Here is a 15,661-nt window from a genome sequence, read left to right as displayed (position 1 = left end):
GTGGAAGTGTAATAGAACATCTTTAAGAGAGAAAAAAATTTCTGGTATTGAGCTTGAAATCTGCGTCACTGATTATAATTTAGCTTCTTCAGTGTACATTTGTATATTTTCTGTAAGAAGCTTTTCTTAAAAAGTTTGAGGTGTAAATTGGCTCATGTATTTTGCAAGATAGGTATGAGTTTAATTTTTACAAATAAGTCAGGAATTTCTCTGTGGCTGTTTATCCCATACAGTCTTTGGAAAGTAGAGGTATATGACAAAGGTTCATTTGAAATCAATATTATAATCATAACCGATTTTTAAATCATATTTTAATGTCATATTTGTTAAAAATCTACATAAGGTTTTAAACTGTACTGGAATACATAAAATAAGATAATTGCTTTTTTTTTTACTTAAGCATTTTCCAAAATTTTGACTAATAATCAAACCCTTAAAATGATTTCCAGCCAGAATTTGAGCTGTTCAAGATAAATTGCAATGTATTATTTTAAACTGCTCTTAAACTAACATATTTAGTGAAATCCATGCCAACTCATACATCCAAATTACCTTCTTATTTATGTTCTTCAAGTTACACAGAAAGTAAAAAGGAAACAGCAATTTCTTTGGAATTTGAAATGCCTTAACTGTTCATAAGAATGCAAGATACTGAGAGATTTTAAAATTGCAAAGTCAGTGAAAGATTTTATCCTATGTGGCTTCACAGCTACCATTTTGTAATGTATTTTCTTAATAAAATACACATATTTTAACCATCTCAATAAAGAGAAAATGATTATTGAAGCAAGATTCAGAAGACCTGGAAATTTTACTATTGACCCTGCCACTTATCCACTTAAACTCTTCAGTGCCTTCCTACTGACCTTAGTTAATTCCCGAATCTTTCCTGTGAACTGCATGTGCAGCCACAGGCTTCCTTATGGCAGCTGTGACAAACCTAGACAGTGTATTAAAAGCAGAGAAATAACTTTGCCAACCAAGGTCTGTATAGTCACAGCTTTGGTTTTCCAGTAGTCATGTATGAATGTGAGACTTGGACTATAAAAGTGGCTGAGCACTGAAGAATTGGTGCTTCTGAATTGTGGTTCTGGAGAAGACTCTTGAAAGTCCCTTGAACTGCAAGGAGATCATCAAACCAGTCAGTCCTAAAGGAAATCCACCCTGAATATTCATTGGAAGGACTGATGCAGAAGCTGAAACTCCAATACTTTGGTCACCTGATGTGAAGAGCCAACTCATTGGAAAAGATCCTGATGCTGGGCAAGACTGAGATCAGGAGGAGAAGGGGGTGACAGAGGATGAAATGGTTGAATAGCATCACCTACTCATTGGACATGAGTTTGAGCCAACTCCAAGACATAGTGAAGGACAGGGAAGTCTGGCACACTGCAGTCCATGGGGTCACGAAGAGTTGAACACTACTTAAGGACGGAACAATGACAATAACATGCTATGCCTTCCCTACCTCAGTGTTTGAGACCTCTGCCCCAAATTCTCTTTTCGGGTCAAGGCTCTCCTCTTAAGCTACTGTCTCTCACAGCATCCTATTTATTTCCTTCACAGCACTTGCAATAATCTGTGATGATTTTTCTTACTGATTTACTCATACACTCTCTACCTCACCCAGCAGAATGAACAGTCCAGGAGGGCAAGAGCATGGTCCTATTTCCTTGAATGCATCTAGAGTCTACCATCGTGTATCTGTTGTGTCCTTCAATTTTCCAGCAACTGACAGACCTATACTTGAAACCAAATTTCTGATAACTGTATCCTCTTTCCAACAAACCACAGTTTATGCAATGCCTTCTATATAGATTCTCAATGTATGAGGATACCAAGGTATAAAGTCAAGTCCTTGCCTTCAAAGAATTGTTATATAATATATTCAAAGATATAGAATGTGTCCTGTAACTGGGTAATTGCAGATGTTTTGCCTTTTTAATTTCACTGTCCATGTGTTCATTAATAGTATATGTTAATGCAATTTATCATTATCTGCGTACCTTGTATGCTGCTACCTTGCTGAACTCACTGTTTAGTTCTGAGAGTTTGTAGATTCCTTAGGATTTTCACGCATGATTTTAAAATCATGTAATATGCAAATAGGAATAGTTTATTTCTTTCTATCTGATCTATGATCCTTTTATTTCCTCTTCTTGCCTGATTGCGTGAGCTATGGTAGCACTATGTTGCATCTGGCAATGAGAGTAAGCATTTCTGTGTTGTTCCTAATGTCTGGGGGGAATAATTCAGTATGATTAAGCATAATGTTAGTTATAGGTTTCTTGTATATGCTTATTGGTTTCTTGTATATGCTTTTTATTAGGTTGAGAAAGTTCTCACTGCTCCCATTTTCTTTTTGTCATGAATATTGTGTTCAGTTCAGTTCAGTTGCTCAGTCGTGTCTGACTCCTTGCGACTCCATGAATCGCAGCCTCCCTGTCCATCACCAAATCCCAGAGTCTACCCAAACCTGTGTGCATCGAGTGGGTGATGCCATCCAGCCATCTCATCCTCTGTCGTCCCCTTCTCCTCCTGTCTCCAATCCTTCCCAAATCAGAGTCTTTTCCAATGAGTCAACTCTTCGCATGAGATGGCCAAAGTACTGGAGTTTCAGCTTCAACATCAGTCCTTCCAATGAACACCCAGGACTGATCTCATTTAGGATGGACTGGTTGGATCTCCTAGAAGTCCAAGGGACTCTCAAGAGCCTTCTCCAACACCTCAGTTCAAAAGCATCAATTCTTCGGTGCTCAGCTTTCTTCACAGTCCAACTCTCACATCCATACATGACCACTGGAAAAACCATAGCCTTGACTAGACGGACTTTTGTTGACAAAGTACTGTCTCTACTTTTTAATATGCTGTCTAGGTTGGTCATAACTTTTCTTCCAAGGAGTAAGCGTCTTTTAATTTCATGGCTGCAATCACCATCTGCAGTGATTTTGAAGCCCAAATAAATAAAGTCTGACACTGTTTCCACTGTTTCCCCATCTATTTCCCATGAAGTGATGGGACCAGATGCCATGATCTTAGTTTTCTGAATGTTGAGCTTTAAGCCAACCTTTTCACTCTCCTCCTTCACTTTCATCAAGAGGCTTTTTAGTTCCTCTCCACTTTCTGCCATATGGGTGGTGTCATCTGCATATCTGAGGTTACTGATATTTCTCCCGGCAATCTTGATTCCAACTTGTGCTTCTTCCAGCCCAGCATTTCATATGATATACTCTGCATATAAGTTAAATAAGTAGGGTGACAATATACAGCCTTGAGGTACTCCTTTTCCTATTTGGAACCAGTCTGTTGTTCCATGTCCATTTCTAACTGTTGCTTCCTGACCTGCATAAAGGTTTCTCAAGAGACAGGTCAGGTGGTCTGGTATTCCCATCTCTTTCAGAATTTTCCACAATTTACTGTATTCCATATAGTCAAAGGCTTTGACATAGTCAATAAAGCAGAAATAGATTTTTTTTTTCTGTAACTCTCTTGCTTTCTGGATGATCCAGTGGATGGAAACTACCACACAATTGCACTCATCCCACATGCTAGTAAAGTAATGCTTAAAATTCTCCAAGCCAGGCTTCAGCAATACGTGAACCGTGAACTTCCAGATGTTCAGCTGGTTTTAGAAAAGGCAGAGGAACCAGAGATCAAATTGCCAATATCCGCTGGATCATTGAAAAAGCAAGAGAGTTCCAGAAAAAAAGTCTCTTGAAGAAAGTGAAAGAGGAGAGTGAAAAGGTTGGCTTAAAGCTCAACATTCAGAAAACTACGATCATGGCATCTGGTCCCATCACTTCATGGGAAATAGATGGGGAAACAGTGGAAACAGTGTCAGACTTTGTTTTTTGGGACTCCAAAATCACTGCATATGGTGATTGCAGCCATGAAATTAAAAGACACTTACTCCTTAGCAGGAAAGTTATGACCAACCTAGATAGCATATTAAAAAGTAGAGACATTACTTTGCCAACAAAGGTCCGTCTAGCCAAGGCTATGGTTTTTGCAGTGGTCATGTATGGATGTGAGAGTTGAACTGTGAAGAAAACTGAGCACCGAACAATTGATGCTTTTGAACTGTGGTGTTGGAGAAGACTCTTGAGAGTCCCTTGGACTTCTAGGAGATCCAACCAGCCCATCCTAATGCTGAAGCTGAAACTCCAGTACTTTGGCCACCTCATGCAAAGAGTTGACTCATTGGAAAAGACCCTGATGCTGGGAGGGGCTGGGGGCAGGAGGAGAAGGGGATGACAGAGGATGAGAAGGCTGGATGGCATCACCGACTCAATGGACATGAGTTTGCAGTAAACCCTGGGAGTTGGTGATGGACAGGGAGGCCTGGTGTGCTGCGATTCATGAGGTCGAAAAGAGTCGGACAGGACTGAGAGACTGAACTGAACTGAGCGGATGATGGCAATTTGATCTCTAGTTCCTCTGCCTTTTCTAAAACCACCTTGAACATCTGGAAGTTCATGGTTCATGTATTGCCAAAGCCTGGCTTGGAGAATTATGAGCATTTCTTTACTAGCATGTGAGACAAGTGCAATTGTGTGGTAGTTTGAGCATTCTTTGGCATTGCGTTTCTTTGGAATTGGAATGAAAACTGACCTTTTCCAGTCCTGTGGCCACTGCTGAGTTTTCCATATTTGCTGGCATATTGAGAGCAGCACTTTCACAGCATCATCTTTCAGGATTTTAAATAGCTCAACTGGAATTCCATCACCTCCACTAGCTTTGTTCGTAGTGATGCTTTCTAAGGCCCACTTGACTTCCCATCCCAGGATGTCTGGATCTAGGTGAGTGATCACACCATCGTGATTATCTGGGTCGTGAAGATCTTTTTTGTACAGTTCTTCTATGTATTTTTGCCACCTCTTCTTAATATCTTCTGCTTCTGTTAGGTCCATACCATTTCTGTCCTTTATAGAGCCCAACTTTGCATGAAATGTTCCCTTGGTGTCTCTAATTTTCTTGAAGAGATCTCTAGTCTGTCCCATTCTGTTGTTTTCCTCTATTTCTTTGCATTGATCACCGAGGAAGCCTTTTTTTAAATCTCTCCTTTCTACTCTTTGGAACTCTGCCTTCAGATGGGAATATCTTTCCTTTCCCCCTTTGCCTTTCGCTTCTCTTCTTTTCACAGCTATTTGTAAGGCCTCTTCAGACAGTCATTTTGCTTTTTTGCATTTCTTTTCCATGGGGATGGTCTTAATCCCTATATCCTGTACAGTGTCACGAACCTCCATCCATAGTTCATCAGGCACTCTGTCTATCAGATCTAGTCCCTTAAACCTATTTCTCACTTCCACTGTATAAGGGATTTGATTTAGTCATACCGTAATGGTCTAGTGGTTTTCCCTATTGAATTATGTCAAATTTTTTACATTAATTAATATGATCATGTGAATTTCTTTATTCTGTAAATATGAAGAATTACATTGATTTTAAATATTTGCACCAGCTGTTTATGCTGCAATAAACCCTCCTTGGTCTGTGTAATTTGTGTGTATATATTGCTGGATTCTATTTGCTAAAATTTTGTGAAGGATTTTTTGCATCTGTATTGATGAGTGATATTGGTCTATAGTATTTTCTTTTTCTTTTTTAGAAATAGAAAGTCTTTGCTGGGCTTTGGTGTCAGAATAATACTAGCTTCATAAAATAGATAAGTTAAAAAGTATTTCTTCTATTTTCTAGAAGAAATTTTAGAATTGATGTTAGTTCTTCCTTAAAAGTTTGGTAGGATTATTCAGTGAAATTATCTAGGCTGGAAAATTTCTCTTTGGGGAATGTTTAAATTATGAATTAATTTTTTTCAGATTTATAGAGCTTTATACATTCTCTGTTTCATGTGATTGAATTGTGATTGTTTGCATTTCTTTTAAGGAATTAGCCCATTTCATCCAAGTTGTCAAATTCAGCACAGTTGTTTGTAGTAGTGTCTTACTATACTTTTGATGTCATCAGGGTTTATAGTAATATCCTGTTTCATTCCGAACAGTGGTAATTTGTATTTTTACTTTCTTTGTCAGTCACCATCGTCAACTTTGTTGATCTAAGAACCAACTCTTTGTTTCAATAATATTATCTATTTTTTTGTTTTTAATTTTTTTGCTTTCTGACCTCATTTTTACAGTTTCTTCATTCTACTTGATTTGGATTTATTTTGCTCTTCTTATTCTGAGTTCTTGAAGTGGAAGCTTAGATTATTGATTTGAGATCATTTCCAGTGGATTTAGTACCACAAATCTCTCCCTCTCTCTCCCTCTCAGCATTGTTTTAATTGTGTCCTCAAATTTTTGGTATTGAATTTTTATTTTTATTCAACTTGACGATTTTTATTTTCCATTGAGATTTTTTACAGCCTATGGATCACAAATAAAATATCTTTTGTTTAGTGTTCTGGAGGCACTTGACAAGAATGTATATCCTGCTGTTGTTGAATGTAGTGTTTTGTAAGTGTCAACTGGGTCTTATGGGTTGGTAGTGGCTTTTCTTGATGATTTTCTTTCTGGTTGTTCTGTTCTTAATAGGTGAAAGGGTAGAGATAAAGACTACAACCAAAATTGTGAATTTGTTAATTTCTCCTTCATTTCTATCAGCTTTTGCTCTCCACATTTTGCAGTATTATTGTTTGGTGCATATGTGTGCCTATACATGCACGTACAGTCATGTCTAACATTTTGGGGCCCCGTGGACTGTAGCCAACCAGGCCCCCCTGTCCATGGAACCTTTGAGGCAAGAATACTGGAATGGTTTGGCATTTCTTCCTCCAGGGGATCTTCCCAATTCGGGGATCGAACCTTTGTCTCTTGCATCTCCTGCATTGGCAGGCAGATTCTTTACCACTCTGCCACCCAGGAATCCCTACATTTAGGATTGTTATGTCTTCTTGGTGAATTGGCCCTTTTTAGTATTTTTTTATTATTATATAATGTGTCTGTCTCTGGTAATTTTCTTTGCACTGAAATCTACTTTATCTGATATTAATGGTGCCATTCCTGCTTTCTTTTGATCAGTGTTTGTATGATATGCATTTTTCCATCCTTTTACTTTTTACCAGCCTATATCATTATTTTCAGAGTGAGTTTCATGTAGACAGCATATAGTTAGGTCATGTTTTCTAAGTCATTCTTCAAAACTGGGCCTTTTAATTGGTGTAGTAAGTCATTACATGAATGTAGTCATGTAATGACACAACTTGTTTGACATTTTTTTTTCTGTTTATTATTTCTGTTTTATTAAATTTTTCCGAGTATTTTCATGTCTTCCTATACACTACTATAACACTTTTTTAGAATTCCATTTCCCTTTATTCATAAGTTTTTTTTTCTCTTCAGCTTTTATTTTTATTTTCTTGTTGTTGTTGGTCAACTAATATTTTATTTTATTTTATTTTTTTTTTCCAGTGGGTTTTGTCATACATTGATATGAATCAGCCATAGATTTACACGTATTCCCCTGAATGTATATCTTTACCTAGTTTTTTCCTGGTTGTCAGGTATTATATTGTGTATAACTATTTACCAGTAGTATCATTTTTACCAGTTCAAGTGAAGTATGACACCTTAACTACTTTCTCTCTGCTCTTTTCCATTCCTATATAATTGTTTAACTATTCTATGTACATTTAGAACCATGTTAGACAATGTTATGTTTTATTCAGTTATTAAGTATAATTTAGGAGATTCATGAGGGAAAGTAAAGTTTATTGTATTTATATATGTTTCTGTATATATCATATATATAATGCATATATAATATTTTGTATATATATGTATATATCCATATTTTTCCTAGTCTTACTCTTTCTTTCTTATGCTGTTGTTCTTTCTTTTTTTCTTGGTGCTCCACTATTCCTTTCTTTAAAAAGCATTTCCTTTCTATTTAGAAAAAAAATGACATAATTTTAGAATAGTCTGCTAGAGATAAATTCTCTTAGTTTTCCATCATGTGGGAATGTCTTGGTTTCTCCTTCATTCCTGCAGGGTAATTTTGCTCGGTATAGGATTCTGAGTTGTTTTCATCAGTTGAAAAGTGTTGTCCCAAAATATATAAGAGGAGAGAATAATCCCAAGCTCATTCCATGAAGCCAGTATTACTCTGATACCAAAATCACAAATTTCACAAAAAAAGACCAGACTAAAATCTTGTTTGCTTGTAGATGTAAAAATCCTCAGCAAAATACTAGTAAACCAAATCCAACAACACATAAAAGGAACTATACACTATGATCAAATCAGATTTATCTCAGGAAATCAAGATGGGTTCAACATCTAAAAATTATGTATTTTAAAATATACCATATTAAAACCAACCTTATCATCTCAATAGATGCAGGTTGAAAAAAAAAAAAAATTGACAAAATTTAATTCCCTTTCATGATAAAAGAATTCACCAAACTAGAAATAGAAGAGAACTTCCTCAACCAATAAATGGACTCTATGAGAAACACACAGCTAATATTTACTTAATAGTGAAATGCTGAAAGCTTCCCCCCTCTAATCAGGAATGAGGCAAGGATATCTGTTCATACCACTTCTATTCAGCATTGTACTGGACATTATAGCCAAAGCAAAAAAGCATGAAAATAGAAGGCATCCAGATTAGGAAAGAAGTAAAATATCTTTCTTTGCAATGACAGGATCTTGAAACAGAAATTTTTAAGGAACACACCTTAAAAAATAAAAGCTATTAGAATAATAAGGAAATCCAGCTAAGTTACATGGTAAAAGATCAAAATGTAAAATATCAATTGGATTTCTATACACTTGCAACTAAAATATCTGGAAGTAAAATTAACAAATGATTCTAGTTACCATAGCATTGAATACGATAAAATACATAGGAACATATTTAACAAAAGAAGTGCAAAAATTATGTAATGAAAACTATAAAACATTGGTAAAATAAGTTAGATCCTAAAATAAATGGAAAAACATCTCGTGTTCATGGATCAGATAACCCAATATTGTTCAAATGACAATATTCCCCCAAATTGATCTACAGATTTAATTCAGTCTCCCCCTACATAAAAGCAAGAAGCAGAACAATGTGTGTTGTATCTGTGATAGATAGATAGAAGATGTTTGTATCACTTATATTTTCATAAAATCTGAAATGGTTTGCAAGAAAGTAATGAAAGCATGTAAGCATTTATGTATGATAGTGGTTGCATGAAACTGGGTAAATGTGGGGACAAGGTAGCTTTATTCATTGTTTTTTTTTTAATATTCTGTGCATTATTTTAAAAAAGGAAAGGGGAGCATGCAAGAGTAGAAATTCCCACCCCAGCAGCTTATAATGTAGACAAGGCTGTTTCTCATATTTAGACCAGGATCACTTAACTCGTGAATTCAACAAATAAGCTCTGTGTGGAGGTAATCTGGATAGGATGTGTGGCTTTACATTACTTTGGACTTCCAAAGAATATGACTGAGACTAAGAAAAGAGCAAGTAAGAGGAGGAGGTCAGAAGGAGGTCACTGACTAATTTCACTGGGATGTGAACGTCTTTATTCCATCTCCATGGTAGCTGTAGCTAAGACTCTTCCATTTTACTCCAGTTGGCCTTTTCTTCACACCGTGGTTGCTTATTCCAAGGCAGAGGAAATCGAGAGGAGGTGAAAGGTTTATATGAGGATAACTGCTGTGCAAATGAATAAAATAAGTGGGGAGAGAAGGAGAAAAAAATGCAAAGGTGTGTGGAGGATTTCCTGCTCACTCTACTTAACTTTGGGAACAAGAGCACAGCGGATAAACTTTTAAAAAGAGTAAAATTAGCCAGTTCCTTGACCTTGATTCACGTTTAGATTTGTTCAGATTTTGGAGTTCAGATCAGAAAATGGGGAACGTTTTGTTGGATGAGTGTCATCTGAAAGTGGGAAAGACTTTCCAAAGGGCTTATCACCCTAACGTGAGAAGCCCTCTGGTCCAGTTCTCTTGTATCTTTCTCTACACTTCTGCTCTGCACATTTTTCTACAGTTAATGAATTGCAAACTATCACTGCTTAATTGCTTCTAGAGATGGACCCCTGCACGGGTGGGAATGGATGTGCCCACATCTGTCAGAGCGAGAATGGCATGGCCAGGTGTGCCTGTCACCCAGGGTACCAACTGTCTGAAGACAAAAAGGCCTGTGCAGGTAAGAAGTTGAAGCTGATGGATTAATTGGGTAATTGTTTGCAATTTTGTGGTAATTCAGTTTTGAATAGTCAGAACAGCTAGGAGAAAGGTGTTTTCATTTATGCTTAAAAAGAAACACTTATATTCTTATTTGATCATTCTGAAAGGTATTTTTTGTGATACTATTCAATACAAAAGCTCAGTGCAATTTTTAGTTACAAAAAATAATCTGGTGTACTTTCAGAATTAATTCTTTTTGTTTTCTGTTTTTCATTCTGAAGTGAATTTCAAAATTAATATTTCAAAACCTTCCATAATTGCACAGGGAGTTTTTTATTATAGGCTACAGAAGGTGGGGCTAACCTTTGAAAATCAAGTATGTGCAAATGAGTGTTCTCAGAAGTTTGGAATAATTAAAACCAAAGAGAAAGAAACTCTAGAAATACAAGGTTACATATTTCCATTTCCTAGACATAGCAAAACAGACATACTTCAATTCAAAGATGAAAGTGATAAATTACTTCATGACCAGAACTGATAAATGAAGTCATTCCTGTGGGACTGTCTTTGTTTTAAGAACTTCTGAGAAATCACAGAATCCTTCATTTTTTATCACGACATTTCCATGAAATGAAAAACAGTTTATTGGGGTTAATTAAGAAAATACAAAATGTTTTCCTGACTAATGTGACTGATAAATGCTTTGAGAAATTGAAAAAAAATTATACATAACGATTAGTGTTAAGTTAGTTTTTTTTTTTTTTTCTTGAAGCCAAAAATAAGATAAAACTTTCTGTGGATTGTTAAACATACTTTTCTGACAGAGAACATTTCTGCCTTGGTCCTCTGTTTACGTAGAACCTACCTTGCTCTGTATGTGGCACGAACTAGGATCTTATTAAATACCTGTGGAAAATTGAGAAATATATATAGCCATAATTTATAGAATATCTTTTTCAAATTTTTATTTTGATATCTGGTGCGTTATTCCTAAAAAGACTGTCCCCAAAGTTACTGCCTACTTAGAGTTTTGTAATACCTTAGAAAGATGAGCATTTCTCTTAAATTAAGAGTTCTGATAGGAGTGACATGCAGGACAATATAAGGGGGAAGTTCTATTTGGGAAAATGATGATGAAACCTATCCATTTAAGGCAGGGGTGGAGTAAGGGGAGCATAAACTACCTGGGCCACAAAATGATGTTATACTGAATAGACTTGTTTATTGGTATCGAGAAAGAGAGGGCACCAGGTTTTAAATGGCACTGTGACAATCATATGTGGAACATGTACTATGGATTGCTAGTTAAGAAGACTCCAAATCTGCATTGTGTGGGGCCACTTGTACTGTCTTAAGAGATACCAATTTTGGTTAAGAATGTGATATATATTCACAATGACAAATTAAAGTGTTCTGTCTGTATTGTTAGAGGATAGAAAAGGTCTATTTTTGTTTGTTTTCTCTTTCTTCAAATTAATAGATAGCAATGGTTTCTCATGGGGCTTCCCAGGTGGCTCAGCGGTACAGAATATCCACGTGCCAATGCAGGCCATGTGGGTTCAGTCCCTGGTTGAGAAGATCCCTTAGAGAAGGAAATGGCAACCTACTCCAGTATTCTTGCCTGGCAAATCCCATGGACAGAGGAGCCTGGCAGACTATAGTCCATGAGATCACAAAGAGTTGGACACAACTGAGCGACTAAACAACAATAAGAAGTAGGTTCTAATAGAAAAAAGTGTTTAAGAACATGAGTGAGACCTGCCGCAGAGTTCTTGTCATTTTACGTTGGTTTATTTGCAAATATGGAGCCTGTGTGATATTTTACTGTTATGTTTGTTGGCATTGTTGTTAGGGGTTGAAGGGGAGGGGATGCTTTCGTTCATGTTTATAGTTTGTAAATAAGTCTTAATTCCACCTTCAAAGACACAGCTCCTGTGCATCTCTTTCTGCAGACATAAACGAGTGTGCTGAAAGGCTTGCTCCCTGCAGCCATCGTTGTGTGAACACAGTGGGATCCTTCACTTGTGCCTGCCACCCTGGTTTTGAGCTGGGAGCTGATGGAAAACAGTGTTACAGTAAGTGACAGTGATCACAGCCCAGGAATGTGTGGCATTTTACAAGTATTAAGCAAGAGTAATAAAAGGATTGTGCTGAATAACTTGCCAAAGTAAGAGCTCCTTAGAATGTTTTCCACTGGAATAGGGTGGGAGTGGGAGCTTAGAAGGCCAACCCCCTCATTTCAATTCGATGAAATAGGAGCCCAGAGTCCACAGAATGTGGTCAGCATCATGATCCTCTTTGTAGACCACAAGGACTAAGTCTCAGGTCTTCTGGATTGGGGCTCTCTTGGACCCATGGGTCTCCTTTGTGAGGAGTCTGTCATCCATCACCACCTCTGTCCTGCAATATTTATTGGACACTAATAACTCCAGTGCAAAACTCAGGGAAAAGGAGCCAGAAAGAACAAAAGAACCAGCAGGGTGAGGGGCAGCCCTAGATGGTAGTACCACGTGTGGTTTCTGATCTCAGCTCCAACGGTGCCCTTCCCAGTTCTCTCCTATCAGGGCCAAAGCCCAAAGTTCAATGATACAAAATTAGTCAGTGACTGAACTAGGACTTGAACTAGTGTCTCTAAGCTCCAAATATATTATCCTTTTAACTTTGTTATGTATTTGTATACATCATACATCTCTTGATCAGCTTTGATCATGAAGAAGAATAAAGATAGTGACAAACAGAATAAATCAGCTAGTGTTCTTATCTAAGCTCTCTCATGAAGAGACAGTCTTAAGGTCACTAACTTCTTCATTCTCCTCCACTGCATAAAGCTCTACATTTATTTAATGCCTGGGTTGCCAATATGGCCATAAGCTCTGTTGGTTTGTTTCTACTGCTTAAAGACAGGGCAGTTTTGCTGCAGTGATATTTATCTTTTAAAGAGCAAACTAAATAAAATGGAAGGGAAGAATTAACTAGTTAGGATATAACTTTTTCCAAAGTGAGTCTTTCTCTTGGTGCCCCAAGGAGTTCTTTCAGGCAGAGAGAAATGTCGAGGGGTTTTTCTATACTATTAATATTTTGGCTTTTTAATGTGGTCAGAGGTTTAGGAGATGAGGACATTTTACAGATGCCTGAAATAAAAACTCCTGCAATCAGACTGGTGCATTCTCAGTTATCATGAAAGAAGGGGCCATTATTGCTAATGAATCGTGAGGTTCAAGCTTTCGTAGAATTTACTTGGGAAAGCAATTTGCCCTAGAGTTGAATTCATTTGGTTGAATGTATATTTACATTTATTTCCCTTATGTGAATATTTGGCTAAGTTCTTTGTGTGGCTCTCACCAGACCTCAATATTTACTAACTGACATACTAAACTTTCTTGGTGAAAATGAATGTTTCAAAACTTGTAGGTGGAGTAAGTGTTTTCAGAACGTGGTCATATTTAACAATAAATTATGTGTTCTTCATATAGCAGCCTATTTTAGGCAAATATTGTTTTAAATTTTTCCTAAGACAATGATATTTTGTACCTATGTCATTTCTTTTCAGAAGTTCTCAAAATACTGAATAGCATAAATGTTGAATCCTCAATGTGCTCTGTGAATGAACTATCACTATCTTGTGGTTAGAAATTTAAAACTTCCAGATCCAGCATGGTTAAATAAAACTTTCTACAACTACCAGGAAATATATAATGAAAACTTAAATTCCATATACATTTAATGCATATTTAATATATTGAGCAAATAATGATTGTTTGCTATGAGAAACCACAAGGATCAGTTTTTAAACTTTTTAAAGCATATTTTTAAGAACTATAGTTTAACTGTATCATCCATATCAAAAACATTTACTTCTGGTGGTAAGTTATAGGTGAGTATGAACTTGTTTTAGCCTCATATAGGTTTTGTGAGGTTATAATAATGCCATTTATATTTAAAGTAAATTATCTCCAGCAATCTTAGAGCCGCATTGATCACAGGAGAAAAACAAGAATCAGAGCCAAAATTTGAAATATGTCTCCCTAAAGAGTATATGTTAACATATTGTGAAAAATATCAGTTCCCTTAATTATTTCAATCTTTCCTTTAGCTTTCTCATTTAGCTCAGCCCTAAACTAGCTGTTTCTAAACCCAAAGGCATTCTTATTTTCAACAATAAATTGATTAGCATAATCCTTCTTTTGTTTATTCAGTCATTCAAAACCTATTTTTGAACATCTGTTATGAGCTGGGTGATACAAGATGATGAAGGCACAGAGCGATGAGCACAAAGGCAGAGATATGTCCTGGCTGCTCTGGGATATGTAAGGCTGCTGCCTACCCTAGACAGGATGCTGGGATCCGGGAGTATGATTTCTGTACTGTAACCATACAAGAAAAATAGCAGATACCTCAGCAGTGTGAACGGTAATATAGGTTCTCAAAGAATGCCACAATCCTGAGTGCCTTTGTTCTGTTCTTGCCCATCTTTCTCCTCTCAAAGGATTCAGGAGGTAAAAATGAAAGGAAATGAACCAAGGTAGTCACTCTCATTAGTGGTGTGTCCAAGCAACACAAGTGAAGAACGATAGAGACCAATGGTGAAAATAGCAGAGTATCTAATTCTGTATTTTTCACAATGATTCAAAGCATGCTTTTATTTTTCACTTTCTCACTTAGAAAATGATTGATTATAATACCTGTGTGCTCAGGAAAGTTGGCATCTGTATATTGAGGTGGATGTCCCCTCTAATGCCCCAAATTAGTGGCATGTACCACAATCAGCAAATTGGTGTTTGCATTAATAGGATGTTTATATACAAAATGACTCTTATATACATCATAGCTATAAACATGATGCGAGTTACATATAATCAGCTAACTCACAGGTTTTGTGTTCATACTTTTGTCCCATTATTTTGTTCCATACAGTTTTAACAGTGCTCACAGCCTAGGAAAGGGGCACATATTAACATACCATTAGTTTGAGAACAGATATGTCAACTGGCAAACTATTTGCTTTCTGATCATTGATTCAATACACACACACACACACACACACACACATATATATTTACACTCTGAAAATACCAAAAATTGCCATAGGGAAGTATCCTTTAAGATGTGTTTTAATAACCACTGGTGGACTCATTACCTTTCTGTATTACCTTGTCATTTTAATATTATTTATAGGTTTATTATTATTTTGATATGATATAAATATGTACAGGGCTTCCCTGGTGGCTTAGATGGTAAATAATCCACCTGCAATGCAGGAGACCAGGTTCAACCCCTGGGTTGGGAAGATCCCCTGAAGAAGGGAATGGCTACCCAGTATTCTTGCCTGGAGAATTCCGTGGACAGCAGAGCCTTAGAGGGCTCAGTCCATGGGGTCACGAAGAGTTGAACATGATTGAACAACTCACACTTCACTTCAGTGTCAGATATGTACAATGCTTAATAGTTCTCAAACTTTTATATGCTCAGAGTGTTTACAAATTTCCAATAAAGTTTGTCCTCTTCCCAACAGAGAGAGAGTGTACCCATTATTGCCA

The 15,661-nt window shown here is 36.7% G+C and overlaps 1 protein-coding gene across 1 annotated transcript in view; it reads left to right on the top strand.

The window, feature by feature from the left end:
• LOC122444958 (EGF-like and EMI domain-containing protein 1) overlaps positions 1–15,661 on the top strand; it is a 627,705-nt gene that overhangs the window by 508,036 nt on the left and 104,008 nt on the right. Inside the window, exons 7-8 of the mRNA XM_043473804.1 lie at positions 10,024–10,143; positions 12,077–12,199. Coding sequence (XP_043329739.1) covers positions 10,024–10,143; positions 12,077–12,199 — 243 coding nt within the window. The remainder of the gene's footprint in view (positions 1–10,023; positions 10,144–12,076; positions 12,200–15,661) is intronic.

This window comes from Cervus canadensis, chromosome 7, assembly GCF_019320065.1.
Source record: "Cervus canadensis isolate Bull #8, Minnesota chromosome 7, ASM1932006v1, whole genome shotgun sequence".
NCBI lineage: Eukaryota > Metazoa > Chordata > Mammalia > Artiodactyla > Cervidae > Cervus > Cervus canadensis.
The sequence above is the reverse complement of the archived record's forward strand: the minus strand, read 5'-3'. Positions and strand labels throughout refer to the sequence as shown.